Source organism: Saccopteryx bilineata, chromosome 4 (assembly GCF_036850765.1).
Source record: "Saccopteryx bilineata isolate mSacBil1 chromosome 4, mSacBil1_pri_phased_curated, whole genome shotgun sequence".
Lineage (NCBI taxonomy): Eukaryota > Metazoa > Chordata > Mammalia > Chiroptera > Emballonuridae > Saccopteryx > Saccopteryx bilineata.
The window spans coordinates 12,935,488-12,955,333 of NC_089493.1; the positions used below are offsets into that span (position 1 = coordinate 12,935,488).

General features: G+C 44.6%; 1 protein-coding gene across 1 annotated transcript in view; it reads left to right on the forward strand.

Annotated features, from left to right (window-relative positions):
- The first annotated feature begins 1,215 nt into the window (after positions 1-1,215).
- Positions 1,216-19,846, forward strand: part of RPS6KA5 (ribosomal protein S6 kinase A5) — a 134,997-nt gene continuing 116,366 nt past the window's right edge. Inside the window, exon 1 of the mRNA XM_066276052.1 lies at positions 1,216-1,528. Within this exon, the coding sequence (XP_066132149.1) occupies positions 1,426-1,528 (103 nt within the window). The 5' untranslated portion in view covers positions 1,216-1,425. The remainder of the gene's footprint in view (positions 1,529-19,846) is intronic.

The following is a 19,846-nucleotide window of genomic DNA, read 5'->3' on the forward strand; positions in this document are numbered from 1 at the left end:
GTTGCTTCTATATGAATTATGTTCAAGTGTCCATCTTTAATCCTCTTTTTCCATTCTTGTGTCCGCTGCCAGAAATTAGGCCCCATAAGTTCTCCGCTTGCATCAGTATTTTCACCCTGCAGTCTTTCTCCTCCTCTCTTCAGTCCATATCAGCCTTCCCTATCACTTCATCCCACCCTTGCCTTCTTCCAGGTCTGTGTTGATACCGTCTCTCTATGAAACGTCTGCTGCTGGTATTGAATATTTCCACCTTACCTATTCTTTAAATTGGTTATCTCAAATGCCTCCTTGCCCTAGAAGCCTTCCCCAACTCGTCTACTGAGAATAATTATTGCCATATGTGCGATTCTCTAACAGTTTGTGTGACTGTTTTACTTCAAATTCTGCTTTACAGTTTCTCGTGTATGTACACAGATTGTCTGTTTTTCTCATGTTCTATTGAAAGCTGCTTAGGGGCAGGGGTTGCATTTTATTTTATTAATCTCTTGATCCTTTTGGTGCCTAGGATGAGTCTTGTACAAAATGTAAATGTCTAGACTTTGCTAAAGTCCTCAGCTAGAGCTGGGATCGTGAATTTTTGCTAAGGACTATTGTACTTAAGCACAAACTCCACTTATTTAGGGCTCACTAGTGCGAGTAACACCTTTTTAAGACCTGTTGTTTTCCAGCTGATCACACACCCCTGTATCACTACCTAGGACCCTCAGGTTTGTCCTGCAAACACGTGCGTGAGAAGCGCTCCCCACCAGAACCCAGTTCTGTGCACCGTGACTGGCAGACCAAATATTCCAATCAGCCCTCCCGCCTCTTTCAGCAATAGCCAATCACAGGCCCCGTGCGCCTCCTGACTACTAGACAGTGTTTACTAACAGATTGAAGCTGGGGGATAGGGGCGTGACCGTTCTGGGGAGGTCAGGGAAGGGAAGGTTCTGACTGCGCGTGTGCACCAGGAAAAATAGGCGGAGCAGAACCTTAGATCTCACCAATCAGAGTAGTCGCGCTCCTCCCTCTCCTGCCACCCCGCCAAGCAACAACAATTCGAGGAGCGGGGCGGAGCAGCTCTTGAAGCGTCAGAGCGGTTTGCCAAATGGGAGCCGGCATTGATAGATGCGCGCGCCCGGTGCCCAATAAACGATGGCGGCTCGAAGGGCTCCGGTACCTAGCTGGCTGTGGGCGGAGCGGCTTGAAGGAGGAGGCGGTGAAGCAAGGGGCGGTTTGGTTGCGCGGTACTAGCGGTGCCCGCTGGAGGGGGAGGAGGCGGAGGAGCGATCCGTGCGGCCAGAGCGGGAAAGAGACTCTTCTGTGCGTCCGACTTCTGGAGCCACCGCACCCGGGCTCCTGGGGCTGCAGCGGGAGCTGTGAGGGGCCGGACGTCCACAGCCTCCCAGGTCCCCGTGCAGAACCGCGGGATCCGAAAGGGAGAAGATGGAGGAGGCGGGGGGCAGTGGCAGCGGCGCCGCGGGGACCAGCGGGGACTGCGGTGCCGCGGGAGAGCAGCTCCTCACTGTCAAGCACGAGCTGCGGACCGGTGAGCGACCCCGCCTTCTGCCGGCAGGGCCGGCGCGGGGGCGCGTCCGGAGGGCACGGGGTGCCCGTTCGCTGGGGGGCGCGGGGGCCGGGCCGGGGCGGGGCCTCACGGGCAGGGCGGGATTCAGGGGGTCCCGAAACGTGGGGGCGCGCTCGGAAGGAGCCGGCCGAAACTTTTCCCTAGCCCGGGAATGAGCGGCTGGCGCTGGGCGTTGGGGCCCGCGGGACAGCAGACAGCTGCCTGTTGGCACTTGTCTGCGAGGAGGATGTCTTCGGGCCCCTTTCCCGCACAGGTGACACGGCTGTCACTGCATCCTGTTCGGGTAAAAGGTGCGCCTTCCTCAGTGTGGGGTGAACGATGCTGTTTTAGGGTGTGACTCACTTCGCCACCCCTGTGCCTCCCCAGAAGTGGTCCCGTAGGGGTTTGTGGAATCGTGCCCTAAGGTGCTGGGGTCATGTACGAGATAAGAGGGTGACTGTTCCTGGGCTTTTCAGGAGTGCACTCTCTAGTGAGATGAAGGCGGACCGCTGGCTCCAGGATCTGAATGCTTTTATTTGCAGTTATCATGAAATACTATACTTGGCCTTGAATTTCCTTCAAAGGTCTCTGGAAATGAAGGCTCTGTAAATTTAGAGCTCGTGGTAAAAAGCGACTCCCGAGCCGGCTTAAGCGCTTACGTTCTAATGTTTGAGATCACTACTAGAGTTGTGCCAGGCTTTATACTTAGATTATTTTATTCATTGTGTGGGTCTGGGTTGTTCATTTTAGAAAATGCTTATTTGGACTAATCAGTAAGTTTAGATTTATATTTGTGGAGCCCAGTCCCGTATTAGACTTTTTTTTTTATTTCTGAACAGATACTGCTTTGAGTTGTCCATTATTACTATTAAATGTTCTCGTGAACACCTATCAAGGTTTTTTATTTAGCTTCGTTGGCATGTTAAGATAGTCTTTTATTGTGTAGACACAGAGCTTATATAGCAGGTTTCAGGAGTATGCATGCCTAGTACACCTTGTGCCTGTTTTAAACAGATTTTAAAGTCAAAGCTGCCACAGTTCTTTTTTTTTTTTAATTTGATGGCCATTTAGCATTCCATTGAGTGCCAGTGTGATGACTTCTTTTAAGATGTTAAATGCATGCTTAATTTCAACATTTTTAAACATTGTTTTTTTTTTGGTCGTTGTACATTTATGTATCTTGAGCCAGTTACTCCATAATATTTTTTTAAAGATTTTTTTATATATTGATTTTTTTTTTTTTAATTTAGTGAGGGGAGGGGAAGCAGAGAGACAGACTCTTGCATGTGCCCCACTGAGCTCCACCCAGCAAGGCCACTAGGGGACGATGTTCTGCCCATTGCTCAGGAACTGAGCTCTTAGCACCATCCTCAGCGCCTGGGGCCAGCTTGCTCTGATCCAGCCTTGGCTTCAGAAGGGGGAGAGAGAGAGAGAGAGAGAGAGAGAGAGAGAGAGAGAAAGAGAGAGAGAAAGAAAGAGAAACAAGTGAGAGGGGGAGGGGCAGAAAAAGCAGATGGGTGCTTGTCCTATGTGCCCTGACTGGGAATTGAACCTGGGACATCCACACGCTGGGCAGTGCACTCTCTACCACTGAGCCAACCAGCCAGGGCCTATATATTGATTTTAATTTTTTTTTTTTTGTATTTTTCCGAAGCTAGAAATGGGGAGAGACAGTCAGACTCCCGCATGCGCCCTACCGGGATCCACCCGGCACACCCTCCAGGGGGCGATGCTCTGCCCCTCCGGGGGCGTCGCTCTGCCACGACCAGAGCCACTCTAGCGCCTGGGGCAGAGGCCAAGGAGCCATCCCCAGCGCCCGGGCCATCTTTGCTCCAATGGAGCCTTGGCTACGGGGGAAGAGAGAGACAGAGAGGAAGGAGGGGGGGTGGTGGAGAAGCAGATGGGCGCTTCTCCTATGTGCCCTGGCCGGGAATCGAACCCGGGACTTCTGCACACCAGGCCGACGCTCCACCACTGAGTCAACCGGCCAGGGACAACCAAGCTGTTTTAACACCTGAGGTGGAGACTCCATAGAGTCATGCTCAGTACCTGGGGCAATGCGCTCAAACCAATCGAGCTGTGGTTGCGGGAGGAGAAGAGAGAGAGAGAGAGAGAGAGCGCGCGTGCGCGCACATCACCTGTGGTGGCGCAGTGGATAAAGCATCGACCTGGAACGTTGAGTTCTCCAGCTCAAAACCCCAGGCTTGCCTGGTCAAGGCACATATGGGAGTTGATGCTTCCTGCCCCCCCCCCCCGTCTCTCTTTCTCTCTCCTCTCTAAAAAGAATAAAAATAAAACTTAGAGAGAGAGGGAGAGAGAGAGAGAAGGGGGAAAGTGAGGGGTGAGAAGCAGATGTTCGCTTCTCTTGTGTGCTCTGACCCTTCTCTTGTGTGCTCTGACCGGAATTGAACCTGGGACTTCCACATGCTGAGCCAACCAGCCAGGGCTATATATTGATTTTAGAGAGAGAAGAAGAGAGAGAGAGTGTGTGAGAGGGAGCAAGATCATAGTTACTTCACTTCAGTTGTTCATTGATTGCTCCCCACATGTGTCTTGATTGGGCAAGCCCAGGGCTTTGAACTGTAACCCAACACTCCAGGTTGGTGCTCTAGCCACTACGCCAGCACAGATCAGGCTACTCCATAACCTTTTTGAATTCCTAACATAACATGTGTATGTTTGTTTGGTTTGATATTTCTCTCTCCCTTTAATAGACAACTGATGTTTTCAAAGGGCTATTAAATTATTTATTTAGTAAGCCTTTATTCAGAATTAATACCTGATTTGTGCCAGGCTCAGTGTCAGGTGCTTTCTGGTATGGAGGTTTTGAATCTCTTTTTCTTACCTTACATAACAAGTTACCGATTTTTATATGTAGGATTGTTCTGTACAGCAGAAGCTACTGAATTCATATGCTTCTCAGCCATCAACCATGGTACAACAAGCAGCTTCTTGCCAAATGACCAAAGAGCAACCTACTTATTATTAGTAGTCAACCAACTGCTCGGTTTCTGGGTTTTGCAAACAATGCTAGTTTTGTAGAAAACAATGAGTACTGCTTTATTTCCTTTCCTCAACTGTGTGAATCATCAGATTCAAGTTTGCATTTCAGAAATTTCTCTGATGGATGGTGAGATTATATTGAATTCATTAGTACTGTTAACTGTCAAAGGAAATGAACAGTTATTTTGATGTATTGCTGAACATCGAAACAACTGACCGGATATAGCGGTCAAAACGCTGTTAAAAGATAACTTGAAAAATTCACTCATCTTTAGCCAACTGAGCTCCTGTCCGCACATGATGCTATAATAGGCACCAAAGTGATCTGATCTGACAGGGGTCCCTTCTCAAAATGTGGACAATTTCAAGCCATATCAAGTCAGCAGTTGGTGATTGCCCATTTGTGCCCCGGCACTGTGTTGTATGCATCAGGATGAATGAAAAGGCAATGAAAGTCACATGTGAGGACGTGGAAATGGTCTCAGCCATGTTGATTGAAGTAGCATGGCATTCCTGGATATGGAATTTGAAGACTTCGTTCTAAATCTCAGCTCTGCCACTTACTAGCCATGGAACCTTGGGGAAGTCATTTCAGACTCACTTCTCTCATCTACAAAATGTGAAAATTGAATGAGACCCTGTTGGAAAAGTGCTACGCATCTTGCTTGGCACATATTAAGCACTCAGGAGATGGTCGGTTGAGTGTAAGTCTAAAAATCACTCTGTAACAGTATCTTTTCTTAAAGTGTGTGAATTAATTCAGTGTAACTTGGAAAACAAGTAAGTCATAGGGTGCTCAGGCTCTGCCACGTTGCCAGACTCTTATCTTTTTCTGTACACGTCTTCTGAAGTAGAGAGTAAACTCCTCATAATCTCTGCTTCTGTTTAGCAGCCTACGCATATCTCTTTAACATTTAAGACAAATACTGTATTATCAATTTACTTGTCTGTGCTATATTGTAAGGTTCTTGAGGCCTTGTTCTTTTTTCTTTCTTTTTGGGTGGGGGTGTATGTGAGAGAGAGAGAGACAAGAAGGGAGAGAGATGAGAAGCATTAACTCATAGTTGTGTCAGTTAGTTCATTGATTGTTTCTCATATATGCCTTGACCTTGGGTTCAAAGTCAATGACCTTTGGCTTAAGTCAGCGAACCAGCACTCAAGCTGGTAAGCCTGCCCTCAAGCCGACAACCTCAGGGTTCTGAACCTGGGACCTCAGCACCCAGGTTGATGCTCTGTCTACTCTGCCACCACTGGTCAGGTGCCTGTTGTTGTTTTTTCTTTGACCATATCCCTTGTCCATTTTCAGTCCCTGATATATGGTAAGTATGTACTATTTGTTGAATAAACTTATTGAATGGATGAAAATTCAGAACCAAGTCTAACAATTTATAGTATTCTCAGTACCTTGAATATATTAGGAGGTTGATAAGTTGATGAATGACTATAAAAGCTGATTAGACCAGTTAAACTTAAATTTCTTGAGCACTTTGTTTTCTAGACTAGATAGTACTGATACCAAAAATGACTAAGAAAATAGTTTGCCCTCTGATAGTAGGGGAGGAGGCCATGTAAACCAGTAATTAGGATACATTATCATAAGTATGATAATAAATAAAGGATTATACAGAGTATAAAGGTAGTAAAGAAGAAGTGAGGTTTCAAATAATCAAATCTAACTCTATTGCCCAATAGCAACAAAAAGTGAGGAGTATTATTGGAAGGATTCTGGGTTGTCTTACCCATTTATTTATTCAATAAAAATTTTATTACCTCTTATGTATTGAGTGCTGTTTTAGCTGCTGGGGTTAGAAAACAGATATGGTCTTTCCACTAGAACCAGAGACTTATAGACTTCCTCCACCTTGAATTTTTGTCTCTGTATAATGACTGTTCTTCTCTACTGTTGTCCAACGTTTCCCACATGGGAAAGAACATGGCTTCTGATAGATGCCTAGTTTTACGGTTTTACATCTTACAGCTTCAGGTACTGGAGAGACACTGCCTTTTACTTAGCTTCAGATATTGAAAATCTCAGGGATGGACTTTATTGGGCTGGCTTTGGTCAGGTGCCCTGTTTTGGATCATTCAGCTAAGGCCAGGGAATGGAATTATATTCTAGTAAGACATGACAACTATTACACTAAACATATGGCTGGGGTAAAACTAAGGAAGAGGGAAGGTTCCTGGGGAAACATTTGCGTAGGTGTCTATCATTAGGAGAGAGAGCCTAACACTGAGGAGAGGGTCAGGAAAGGGATATTAGTTATCTATTGATGTGTAACAGATTACCCCAAACTTAGTGGCTTAGAGAGCCACAGGATTTCTGTGAGTCAGGACTTTAGGAGTTATTTAGCTTGATAGTCTGGCTCAGGGTCTCCCATGAGGTTGTATCCAGATGTTTGCTAGGATTGAAGTCACCCGAAAGCATGTAAAGGGATTGGAGATTCCCCTTCTAAGACAGCTCACTCATGTGTGGTTGGCGGGATGCTTTAGTTCCTTGCCATGTGGACCTTCACATGCGAGTGCTTGAATGTCCCCATGATATAGCACCTGGCTCCTGCAGAACAAGTGATGGGAGAGCGTGCAAGGTGGCAGCACAGTGTCTCTTATGCTAAACAGCTTTTTTTGAGATATAGTTTATATAACATAAAATGTACTTGTTTTAAGTGTACAATTCAATGAATTTTAGTTTATTTATAGTTATTCAGCCATCACCATCATCTCATTTTAGAACATTTCCATTACTTTAAAAAGAAATGTCTTACCCATTTGTACCAGTCACCGCATTCCTCCAAATTTGCTAAATTGATTTTTTGCTACCAATTAAAGATCTCTACCCGTTTGGTTGCTGGCATTCATACTTCAGGTCTTCTAAGTAAAGACCAACAGAGGTCATGCAGTGGACCATCTTTCTAGCTCTGCCTCCAACTTGCTGTGTGACCTGGAATAGGTCATTTCACCTTTCTGAGCCCAAGTTTTCTAATCCATAAAGTAAAGGTGTTAGACTTAATTATATCCAGAGTACTTACCAGTATTAAGCTGGTGTTCTATGGAATTACTATGGAAATCTTGCTATAGATAAAAGTTGGGAATAGTGATTTGCTTTAAAAGATAATTTTGTTTTAACAAAGGATTTATGATTGGATTCCATTAAAAATAACAGTTCCCTGATGCTTTTTGAGTATGATTCCATTTATAACAATTTAATTTATAATTAGTTCTTTAGGAGTATAATTTACCTTACAGTTAGACACTTTGAAAGATTGCAGTGACACTCTTAGTTATCTGTGAGAACAGCACAACTCTCCTTTTTATTATACAGGCATAAATATATATATCTGTTTCTCTCTGTGTGTATTTTTATAGTACTTTTCCATGTATTCACACTTTCCTTGACTTGAGAGGAGTAGGCAGAACTTGTGGTCTATCTTTAGTTTTATAGGATACATTAAGAAGGTTAAAAATATAAATAGGTTATTGATAGTACCCTAGCTTAATTCCCTAGCGCCTAGACCTTAAAAGACAATACCTTAACTTTTTACCAAGTTTTAGAGATGAAAATACTGACCTGTTTGGCCAAAGGAGGTGGTATCTCAGCCCATAAGTCAAGGGGGCGCCAGGTATATTTTGTATTTGTGGTCCATAAGCAGAAAACCTTCCTGAGTGGTGTGTGTCGTGTTGTGTCAGACCCTCCACTCTACATTAACCTCTGCTCCAAAGCAAGGGAGAATCGGGAGCCTCAGCTTCCTGGTGTCAGGAGTGGTTTGGTGGGCAGGATTGGTAACAAAGCTGGTGCTTGGCGAGGGCTCCTCTAGGGAATGAGCCAAGAGAAAATTGTACCCCAGGCCCGGTGACCGAGTATAAAACGTGAAAGCTGTGAGTTATTTAAATCACTGTTTTAGTAGAAAACGGTAACAAGTGTTGCGCTTAGTAGACGTGGACTGATGCCTACTCTAAGGAATCCCAGAAGACATTCCTTTCCGAGCTTAGTACCAAGACGGGCCGAGCTGCTTTGGACCAGCTGTTCTCTTTTTCATAGGCGTCCTCTGAGGTGGGTCCCTGAGCAGAACTCCTTTACCAAGTTGGTGGCTAGACAGCTTCAAATCTCAGGCCTCTACCATGTCAAGTTGTGGTCTGGCATGCATCTCGAGCCTCTTCCTTGGACTGTTTTCTGTCCCTGCCTGTTCTTTTTCTTTTTCTTTCTCTTTCTTTTGTTGAGTTTTAGTTAATCCAAGTAATTTGCCTTAACTCTTCTCTGGACCAAGGTAGGGATTATGTAAATATGTGATTATATAAACACCTATATACATACTATGAATAATAAGGAAAATATGAGAAGATGCTTGATTTCCTATCCAGTGTTTTACTTCTTAAATAAAATATCTGTCATAAAGTATTTGCGCTATTTTTATATTTCTCTAAAAAAGGAAAAAAGTGAGGTCTTTAATTAATAGCACTTTTTATTTAAAAAATTTTTTTTTATTGATTTCAGTGAGAGAGGAAGAGGGAGGAAAGAGAGAGAGAGAGAGAGAGAGAGAGAGATCCAGCTGTTCCTGTATGGGCCCTGACCAGGGATCAGACAGCAACCTCTGTGCTTTGGAATGATGCTCTAACCAATCGAGCTGTCTGGCCAGGGCCACTTTTGGTTTTTAAAAAAAATGCATAATGAGACATCAGTACAATAGAGGCATACTTTTTTTGAGAGAGAGAGGGAGAGAGACAGGCAGGAAGGGAGAGAGATGAGAAGCATCACATCATAGTTCTGGCACCTTTAGTTAGTCATTGATTGCTGATTGCTTTCTCATATGTGCCTTGACTGGGGGGCTCCAGCCGAGCCAGCAACCCCTGGCTCACACCAGCGACCATGGGCTTCAAGCCAGTGACCTGTGGGCTCAAGCTGGTGACCACGTGCTCAGGCTGGATGAATCTGTGCTCAAGCTTGTGACCTCAGGCTCTCGAACCTGGGTCCTCAGCCTCCCAGGCCAACACTCTATTCACTGCTCCACCGCCTGGTCAGGTGAGGCATCCTTCTAAAGAAGAATTCTAGTGGCATAAAGGTAGAGCTCGCACACAGGCTGGCTGTCCTGCACCAGGCGGTGTTCTACACATTGGGAATATTCTTGATGTCGTTAACTGGAAAACTAAGTCAGCTGGGGCAATCTGTCTTCTAACCACATCAGTAACCTAGAGTGGAGATATATATGTTTTTCTAAGAGAAATAGCTATTTAAAATATGTTAAGGATGTTTCACTTTGTATCTGAATGCAGTGCTGCATTAAGAGGGCATAAACACCAAATCTTAGAGGTAGATTTGCAATAATCCTTTTCCATGAAATTGCCCCTGCTTTTCCTTTAGGTATAAATGTCAATTTGTTTGTTAGGAAACACAATAATTAGGCCTGGATTAGGACAAATCTAATGGACTCATTTACATATCAAACTCATAATAATTTGTCCTGCTGTTGCCATGTATAAGTTGGGCAAAACAGCCACAGTGTTTTCATTCATAAAAGATTTGTTGAATTCAGGCACCGTACGTACCTAACGCTGGATTTTAGCAGGGAACAAATTAGATATGACGGCTACCCTCATTGAACTATATCTAACAGGAAGACCTTAAATATATAGTACAATTAACTACCTGATGGGTAGCAACTCGGATGAACTTTAAGAACGTTTCTGTGAGAGTCTTGCAAGGTGACCTGGCATCGTGTGAGGGGGAAGGGAGGTTGCTGTGCAGCAGTAATTAATGTTCAGTAATGGCCTTGCTGTTACAGGCTGGTGAGTGGGAGGAGGAAGCATTTCTGCCAAAGGAAGAGACACGGACAGCCCTAACGGGGAAGAAGCGTAGCACACTGGGCTTACCGGAACAAAAGCCTTTGTGGCTTGAGCATGGTATCCACACATGAGAGTCACAGGAAACGGGACTGGAGAGGTAGCCAGGGCTGTTTCGTGTGGGGTGTTGTAGATACTTCTTAGATTTTCAGGCATCCTGAGTGCGCACTGTCAAGCCATTGGAGGGTTTTTGAGAGGTATGTTTTGCATTGTAAAAAATGATACCCATTTGCCCAGGCCAGGTGACTCAGTGAATCAGGCACAGTCCGGGCATGCAGAGGTCGCAGGTTCAGTCCCTGGTCAAAGCATATATGAGAAGTAGCCAATGAGTACACAACTAAAAATGGAAAAAGCTGAGTGGAACAATAAGTTGATGCTTCTCTCTCTCTCTCTCTCTCTCTCAAATCAATGGAAAAATTTAAAAAACAAAAATTTTTTTAATGACTCCCATCGCTGTGAGGAGAAAGGGAAGAAAGGTTGTATAAAAGGAGACCTAATGGTTAGGCTAATACAGTTCAGATGGGATATACAGGCTTGGATTAAGTAACAATCAGAAATTAAGAATTGTGAATATTTTTGAGATGTATTTAGAAGATAACATCAACAGAATTTGGTGTTGTATTGATACTGGCTTTTCTGGCTGGAACAAATGTATGTTTGAAGGCGTTATTCAGATGGTGTTTTAATTTCCTATTGCTGCATAACAAATGATCACAAATTTAGTGACTTATAATAGCATCCATTTATTAGCTCACAGTTCAGTAGGTTAGAAGTTCTCACAGCATGATTAAAATTAATAAGGTGGCAGCCAGACTGAGTTCATATCTAGAGGCTCTGGGTAAAAATCCACTTCCAAGCTCATTCTTGTAGTTGGCACCTATCAGTTCCTATAGTCATTGAGGTCCCAGTTTTCCTTGCTGGTTGTCAGCTAGGGTCCTCTGTCAGCTCCTAGAGGCCACAGCATTTCTTCTCATTTGACTTCTCAAGCTGCGGGCCAGCAAATGCGTGTCAGGTCCTTCCCAAGCTTTGACTCTGACTTCTAGATCTCCTTCTCTGACTTCTAGGCTTTATGTGATTAGGTTAGGTCATCCTGGATAATCTTTCTTTCATAAGCTCAACTGATTTGGGACCTTAATTATGTCTAATTACATCTGCAAAGTCCCACTATCACATGAGTGGTATCTTCTTATATTCAGTCACACGGGCAAGAATTCTAAGGAATTCTGCCTTAGAATTCACAGATGGCAAACCAGGGGTGATACATATGGGGTGGACAGAAAAGAAAGGATCCGATTTTATACAAAGTTTGAGATGTCTTTGATGTATTTTAATGGACATAACTGGTCATAGCAATCAGGATAATGAAAGCTTACTATGTGCAGCATAGGAGATGCTCTCATCAGTACATTTAACGCACACAATAAGCGTATGAAGTGGATACTGTTACTATCTCAGTGTTACGGATGTAGAAACAATCTCGGCACCGACTTGCTCAGGGTTGCCCAGGGAGCAAGTATAAGAACTAGTTTCGACATCCGTGCATTCTGGCCCCAAGGCTCATCTAAACCACTGTGCTTATGTCACCAGTGGATATGGGTTTGGAGCCTGGAAAAGATGTCTAGGCTGCAGATGAAAATCTTAGCATCATTGGCATTTAAATGACATTTCGATGACATTTAAAGCCCATGTGCAGAAGAGATCACCTTAGGAGAGATTGTAGAATGGAGAGAGAAGACGAGGACTCAGAACTGAGACCCGGGAAACTCCAAAATGTAGAGGGTGGATAGAAAAGGGATTACTAAGAAAAAGTATGAAGGAGGAAGAGCCGATGAAAGATGGGGACGAAACCTAGGAACGCTGTGGTGGTATGGGAGCCAAGGAGAGAAGGTGCTCCAAGGGGCACCTGTCAGATCTGACGCATCAGCTCATCTCCTTGTCAAGAGCAATTCTGGTGGTGATTTGGCAGGAGAAGCCGGATCAGAATGGGTTAAGGAGTGGGTGCAAGTGAACAGAACTTTCAAGAGACTTGGTTCTGGAGGAGATTAAAGAGAGAGACTTAGCCAGAGACAAACGGGGTTCAGGGGTGGCAGTGTTATGTGCTGTTTTAAGATGAGTGACACTAGAACATGCTTAAATACCACTAGTCTGGATCCATGACGGAGAGTGAGAGGTTGAAACTACACAGACAAGAGGGGATAGCTGATGGCATCAAGGTCCCTGCGTAGGGCCCACGGGGATGGTGGGGTGGGGCGAAGGTCGTCCTAGGTAAGAGGAAGGGGGATGGGAGGACTCAGGTGCGTTTGTAGATTTGGTGGCAGGAAGATATGGGGGTTTTTAGCTCAAGGATTTTTTCCTCTATGAATTGTGAAGAAAAAGCAGTTCTTTGTTCAAGAAGAAAAAAGAGCTTCATTGTTTAAAAAAAATTGTTATTCTGGTCTTTAAAATTTTTAGCTATAGAAAAACACACAAGTTGACATAAAATTTGCATGCTACAAGGTGAGACTTTAGAGAATGTTGTGGAACAACTTCACAGAAAGGTTCTCAGGCGTAAGCATTGAAATGCTTCCATGCTCTCCCAGAGGTCAGTTCCCTGACATGTTCTCTCGATCATGCCAGATTTCTTAGCAAGCATAGTGTTCTTTTTCTTCTTTCTGAAGTGTTTATATTTAGTTCAGTTCTTCTAAGTTGAATTTATTTGGTACACATATTGGGGGGGAAAGGCTGTTTGTTACTGCTTTGTAAGCATTTGTTTTCTTACTGAGTCCATTTTTGTATTGGCTGTCATGTAACCCCCAAATCAACTGGGTAAGTAAACATTGCTGTTGTATACTCCAAAACTACAGTGCTTCTTGAGTGTAAGTGACCCTGGCAACAAGAAAAGTGGGCAGCATTGTTTTAAAGTACACAGATGTTAAATTTAACTTTGTTCTGCCTCCAGCAGAATGCTGTCCAGAGACATCGTTTGAGGCCCAACCACAAATCTAAACAGCTTCAGAATAGCTTACCACCTGGCAGTTAAAAGAAACCTCATGTGTGAGCTAGTTAGCTTATTTTCAAGCGTATTTTCTAGAATTGAGCTAATGGGAGCCTGCAGACGGGTTAAAAGGTTTTAGATTTCAGAGTTATACATGTGCTGTCCAAACTATGCTGGGTAACCCCTAAATTAGAGCTTATCTGGTAAATTATTTTATAACTAATGTGTTTTCCCTGACAAAAAGAGAAAAGCTAAAATAGCAGAGGCAGGGTTCTTTTTCTCACTGCATACAATTGTCACCTTTTGACTGAAGCTAAATTAGTCCAAGAAGCTTATGTTTTTGTAATGTTGAGTAAGAAAAGACGAGGTTTTATAAGAAAAGTTATTTTACAGCTTTATTAGGTTAGTCCCAATAAACCAGATGCTATTACATATTTCCTGGTTGGTTTATTTAAAAACAAATCCAAACATATTAAACAAAGGTGATTGAGTCAGGTTGAGTTCCTACATCTCTTTGAAATCGTCCACTTCCTCAGAGAACTTTATTTTTCCTCCCCTTCCCCTGGTCCTCAAACTCTTCTTCCCACAAACAGTTGAGTCTTGTTAAAAACAATAAATAAATAAAAAATAAAAAAGACTGTAGCCTTCGAGTGTTTGCTGTTGCTCCCGTCCCTCCAGTCTTCGGAAGAGCAGTCTCTGCCAGCGGTCTCTGCCAGCGGTCTGTCCCCAGCGGTCTGTCCTGCGTCGTCTCCTGTTTGCTCTTTGATGTGCTGTGACACCAGGCTTCCATCGGCCACTCCACCGAAGCTGTTCTGAGATGACGAGTGGCTCCCTGGTTTCCTGGCAGGTGGGAATGCCTCCGTTTCACTTCACCTCTCTAGAGCAGCTGGGTCTCAAGTGTTGGTCCTGTCCTCCCCTACCCAAGATGCTGCTCTTCCTCCTGGTTCTCTGCCTCGGACTTGCCCCATCTCCCGCTTTACTGGCCTTCATCCCCGTCCTCGTCCCTTAAATGTTGGTAACCCATTGCCCGCCTTCTTTTCTGGTAACTGGGGAATTGCTGTTATCATGGCTTGAACTACCATCCAAGTCTGTTTTCGCTTTGATCTCTTTTTTGTGTTTTTCTCAGTTACTTCCAACTGTCTACTGAGCGTAAAACATTTGGATAGCTCACCGGTCCTTACCCTCTTAAGTTGAATAATGCTTTTTCCTCCAGCTTTCTATATTTTATTCAGTGTCATTGCCATTCTTTATCCTCACAGGGCCCTTCTTCTACCTACACTCTCCCTGCCCATCAGTTTGCTCTCCCATTTGTCAAGTATAACTCTGGAATATCTCCTCTTTCTGTTTCTTGTTCACCATGACCACTGCACAGCCTCAGTTCAGTGTCTAACCTAACAATAACAGCTATCATTTATTGAGCTTTATGTGTTAGGCACTCTGCCAGGCATTTTGCATGTCTCATTTAATTCTTACAACACACCTGTGTGGTTGGTGCCGCATCTGACGCCCCTGGCGCACGCACTCCCTTCCCATCTGCCTGCTTGAGTGCAGCTGTGGCAGCGGCAGCTGTGTGGGCATCAACTCACTCTGGATTGATGGCGTCTCATTTTAAGTGTGCATGCTACATGTTTTTCACTTTCTGCCCCAGGACTTTGACTCCTACTCCAAGATTTAGGACCCTGGGGGGGAGCTGACTCAGCAACGACAAGCACACGTACCAGAGTGGAGGGTGTTCATATCCCAGTGGGGCAACTGTCAACTAATGGAGGATGTGAGTCAGTAATAAATGCTTCTCTGGGTTGGTCCTGGAGTAGAATAGGGAGACGGTCTATACGTTCCCCAAAAGGTCCAGAGTCAATTGAGTTGATAATGTACCCTTGTATTGGCTTTTCCTTCCTAGTTTCAGTCTCCCGAGCTCTTCCTTACCCCTCACTGGGGTTACCTTCCAAATAAATTGCTTGCACATGAGCCCCGGCTAAGACAGGTGCCACAGTGGCTCTTGAAAGCATACCTTGGGTGGGTATTAGAGTGGGCCACTGATGGGTATTAGAGTGGGCCACAAGACTGCAACAAGGTAGTCGTGCTGGTGACAACCCCGCATGTTTGGCAGAACAATTGCTAGGACTCCCTCCCACCTGCAGGGGATTTGGACTAGCACGGAATTGGAGGATGAAGTGTTGGGTTATATGATAGCTCTGGGACTTGAGTGGTATGGGAACAATGGCAACTGTAAGGACCATGAAGCTGACTGACCTCTTTTACCTTCAGCAGGCTTGAAAACAAGAGAATGACAGACTTAGGCCAACTAGTTATCAGTGCGGGGCAGACGGAAAAGAAGACCTCTATGATAGCATTTGAAAAGATCCAATTGCCTGCAAGTATAGAACTGATGATGCTTAAAATGTGGGCCCAGGACTTAATCTTCAGGATGGAAGAGCTGTGTATCTTATGTGGGTTTGTGCTATGTCAACTGAGCTGAGCTGGAGTGTGTTTCCCAGAGCTGTCTTCTGGGTTCTGGGTTAGCACTGGCCATAAGAGACATTTTGAGCGAGGTTTAGAAGGCGGAAGTGAAGCAGCAGGCATGTTGTTTTATGCGTGAAGGTTGTTGGTACTGGCGCCGTGGCGGTTCCCACACACTCGTGTTGAACTGCAGTGCCGTGTCGTTGGCGCAGGGCTTCAGCCAGACCCGCAGCCCCTTCAGCTCCTGTTGGACCATCTCCATTAGCCTCTCAGAATCCTGGGCCTGCGTGTGCAGCTTTCTGCAGTCCCTTGCCTCAGTGAAGTTGGAGGCATGAAGGTAGTGAGACAGACGTGGGTTCTTATTTATCTTCCTGGGTTCTGGCTGGTCTTTGGGAGCCCAGTTTATCCTTGCTCCTTCCCACTTCATGTTGAACTTTCCAGCTGCTTGCTCTGTTGTCTTCGGGCTCAGCCCCAGGTGAAGAGGCAACAATCTTACGTAGACACTTCAGCTAACTCCCATACCTGTGTGAGGTCAAACCTTATTCTGTGTCAGAAATTTCAGAGAAGAGAGACTCTTAGAATGGGTTTATTATAGGATACTGGAGAATACACCCTTTTACCATGTTTCTTAGGAGGGTCCAAAGAAAATAGCTTATTCCTTAAGGTAGTAACTGAATGTACTGGTGAAGGGAAACAGGCTGGAGTTGATAAGAGATACTTCTGTGGAACTGGGTTCCCTAGTATTCATGGAAATGATAGGATTCTGGAATAACAGAGGCCAGATGGTGCTACTTACCATCAGGGCAAGGTGGGTGAAATGACCATAGTGGACCAGAGTGGCATTCAGTGTGTCCTGGCCCACAGAGCTCTGTGGCAAAGGCTAATAAGACACGGGGCAAGAAAGATGGCCAGCCAGCCAGGATGTGACAGGACTTGTATGATTAAGACCATCTCTGAGGGATCTTAGGCTTCAGTTACCTTTCCCTTGTTGGACTGTGGTTGTTCCAGATGCCTATTCTGCATTACTTGCCAGATGTGGAAACAAGAAGCATAGTAAGTCCCTTGAGTTTAAATAAGTTCTTCTCTGTCTTCATTATGCAGTAGCTACACTAGCTCTTCCTTGAAGATCTAATGACCAACCTTTTATTTCTTCTCTACCTTGACTGAGGTATAATTGGCATAAAACGTTGTGTAAGTGTCAGGGTACAAAGTGATGATTTGGTGGCACATATGTTCACTGACAGAGGCAGGAGGGAGTTTGAGCTGTTTTCCATCAGTTGCCTCTTAAGTACCCCTTAATGTTCTCTTCAACACTCCATGCAGGCTTCGACTCACTTTGCCCCAACAGTGTCTTATCTCAGGTATGTCCACTGCTCTCCTTTCTGCTCCAGGGCTTCTCCAAGGCCCACTCAGCAGGAAATACAGGCAGAAGGGCATGGAGGCTGGTCCAGCCTATGTGCCCAGAAGTTAATGCCCACCCTAGGAGACAAAGAAGAAATGCTTCTCCTTGTCTTTGCACAGGTAATTCTAAGAGCTTTCTAATCTTTCCCTAGAGAGTTTTGGCAAGATTGAGATCCATTTGCCCACAGCAGTGAGCACCTCAACAAGGTACCCTTTTACTGGCTCATACTTCTTTCCAGTTTCATCCTCCTTGGTCCTCTATTCCTCCTCTCAATTTATAAATCCATTTGATGCTCGGATTAGTACATGGATGTGTGATTATCCATATGTCCATATGTCTGCCTAACTACCTGTCTGTCTAACATGCATGCATCCATCCATGCATCCATCCACCCATGCGTGCATCCACTTGCCCATCCGTGTATCCACCCGCCCATCTATCCACCCATGCATCCATCCATGCATGCATCCATCCATGCATGCATCCATCCATCCAGTCAATCACAGATTACATAAGGGGAATAGCATAATAAGAAATAATTGCTCAGCACAGCTTTAGTAAATGGTAGAGCTTGAGTTCTAAATAGATTTCATCTAAAGCCAAAACACATTTTCCTCTTCCCTGCTTATAGTACCATCCCACCTTGTGAAGAAGAAATCAATAGGCCTTAGTTAGCCTGTCCTTCAGAGTCCTCAGTGATTTGGCCTCCTCACTGGCCTGTCCATAGGAGGAGTGTTGATAGTTCACCCATCTAAAGTTATCCCATGCGTGTGCTCATCCTTTTGCCAGTAGGATTTCAAGTCCCTGAGTGATGTTTACTCTTCTCCTTGCTGTCCTGCAACTTCAGCACTATGTTATAAAGTCAACACATCATATGTTACATGATAAAGGGGAGGAGGAGAAAGAGAGCAAAGATACCTGAGACACACACACACACACACACAAACTTATAACAAAGGAAGAGAATAGGGAAAAATACTCCTGACAGTTGTAGGGAAAAATGCTCCTGACAGTTGCAGTATTCGTTTCTGAAACTGGTTCCGTGATTCCTTCACCACTCTCCTTCAGGCGCACCCAAAAAGGAGCAGTAGTGTTGTAACTATCTACCTTTGGGGGGTGCTTTCCTGTTGTGCAGACCGTCTGTAAATGGCCTAAGTCTTTTCAGTCTTTGATCTTAGGGTCCCTCCCATGAGGCAGAGGTGCAAGCTGGGAGTGTGCTGGCAGTGTAGCAGGAGAGGGCACAGTGGGCATTTGGGCCCCGTCTCCATGTAAGTGACTGATGCTTTCAGGGCCTGCTCTGCTCCAATCTTATGTCTACCACTTCCATTTGATCATGGAGGTCAAGCTGTTTTACTCCAAGTCTACTGATTTAAATATTAATCTTCTTCAAAAACACCCTTATGGAAATACCCAGAGTAATGTTTGACAAAATATCTGGGCATCCTTTGATCCAGCCAAGTTGACAGATAAAATTAACCGTCACAAAGAACATTGCACAATTGATAAAACAGAATAGGAACTGTAGATTAAAATATTTTATCAATGTTAATCTTTCTGAGTTTGCTAATATACTGGGAGAGAATTTTTAGGATCCTGAACAGTGGAAGCACAGTGAATAAAGTGTCAGCCTGGGAGGCTGAGGACCCAGGTTCGAAACCCTGAGGTCACCAGCGTGAGCACGGGCTCATCTGGCTTGAGTGTAGGATCGTCAACATGATTCCATGGTCTCTGGCTTGAGCCCTAAAGTCGCTGGCTTGAAGCTCAAGGTGGCTGGCTTGAGCAAGGGGTCACTGGTTCATTGGAGCCCCCCCCCCGTCAAGGCAGATATGAGAAGCAATCAATGAAAGACCAAAAATGACACAACTATGAAACTATGAGTTGATGCTTCTCATCTCTCTCCCTTCCTGTCTGTCTATCTGTCTGTCTGTCTCTGTCTTTCTCTCCCTCACCAAAAAAAAAAAGAATTTTTAGGGCAAACTGAAATATTAAGGGGTAAAGATGTATGATGTGTACAAACTGCTCTGAAGTAGATCAGGAATATGTGTGTGTGTGTGTGTGTGTGTACATGCATAAAAGAAAACAAATGTGGCAGAAAGTTAAAAATTGATTAGGAATATGGGAACATAGTAATTGTGTTTAGAAATACAAAAGATCTGTAACTTTTCATATGGCAACATAATTATGCTTGATAGCCTGAATTGCTGAACTTGGTTTCAGGGGAATGAGTTCCTCCATGTTTGAAATAAGCCAGGGAGGTCCAGCAGGGGGCAGCCCTCTGCTGCGGAGCTCTGGTACCTGTGGTTCTCCCCACCCCCACCCCGAACGGGGGGCTCTGAACCTTTTCTTCTCAATCCCAGACTTGGTCTCAAAGTATGATTATGTTGGAGAAACCAGAGTTGCAACTGAAATAGAGCAAGGAAGGATGGGACAAGACAGGATGGATGTAGTTTCTTTGGTCCCCAGTGTGCATAGAATGAAATTAGGTAGTTTACTGTGAGTTAACATTTTTTAAAAGTAGGATTATTCTTGAAAACTCAGTTGTTAGTAGCTCTATGACAGTTTATAGTTGTAAGCACAAATTATTGCAAACTGATATTTGATTCAAATCTGCTACATTTAAGTACTT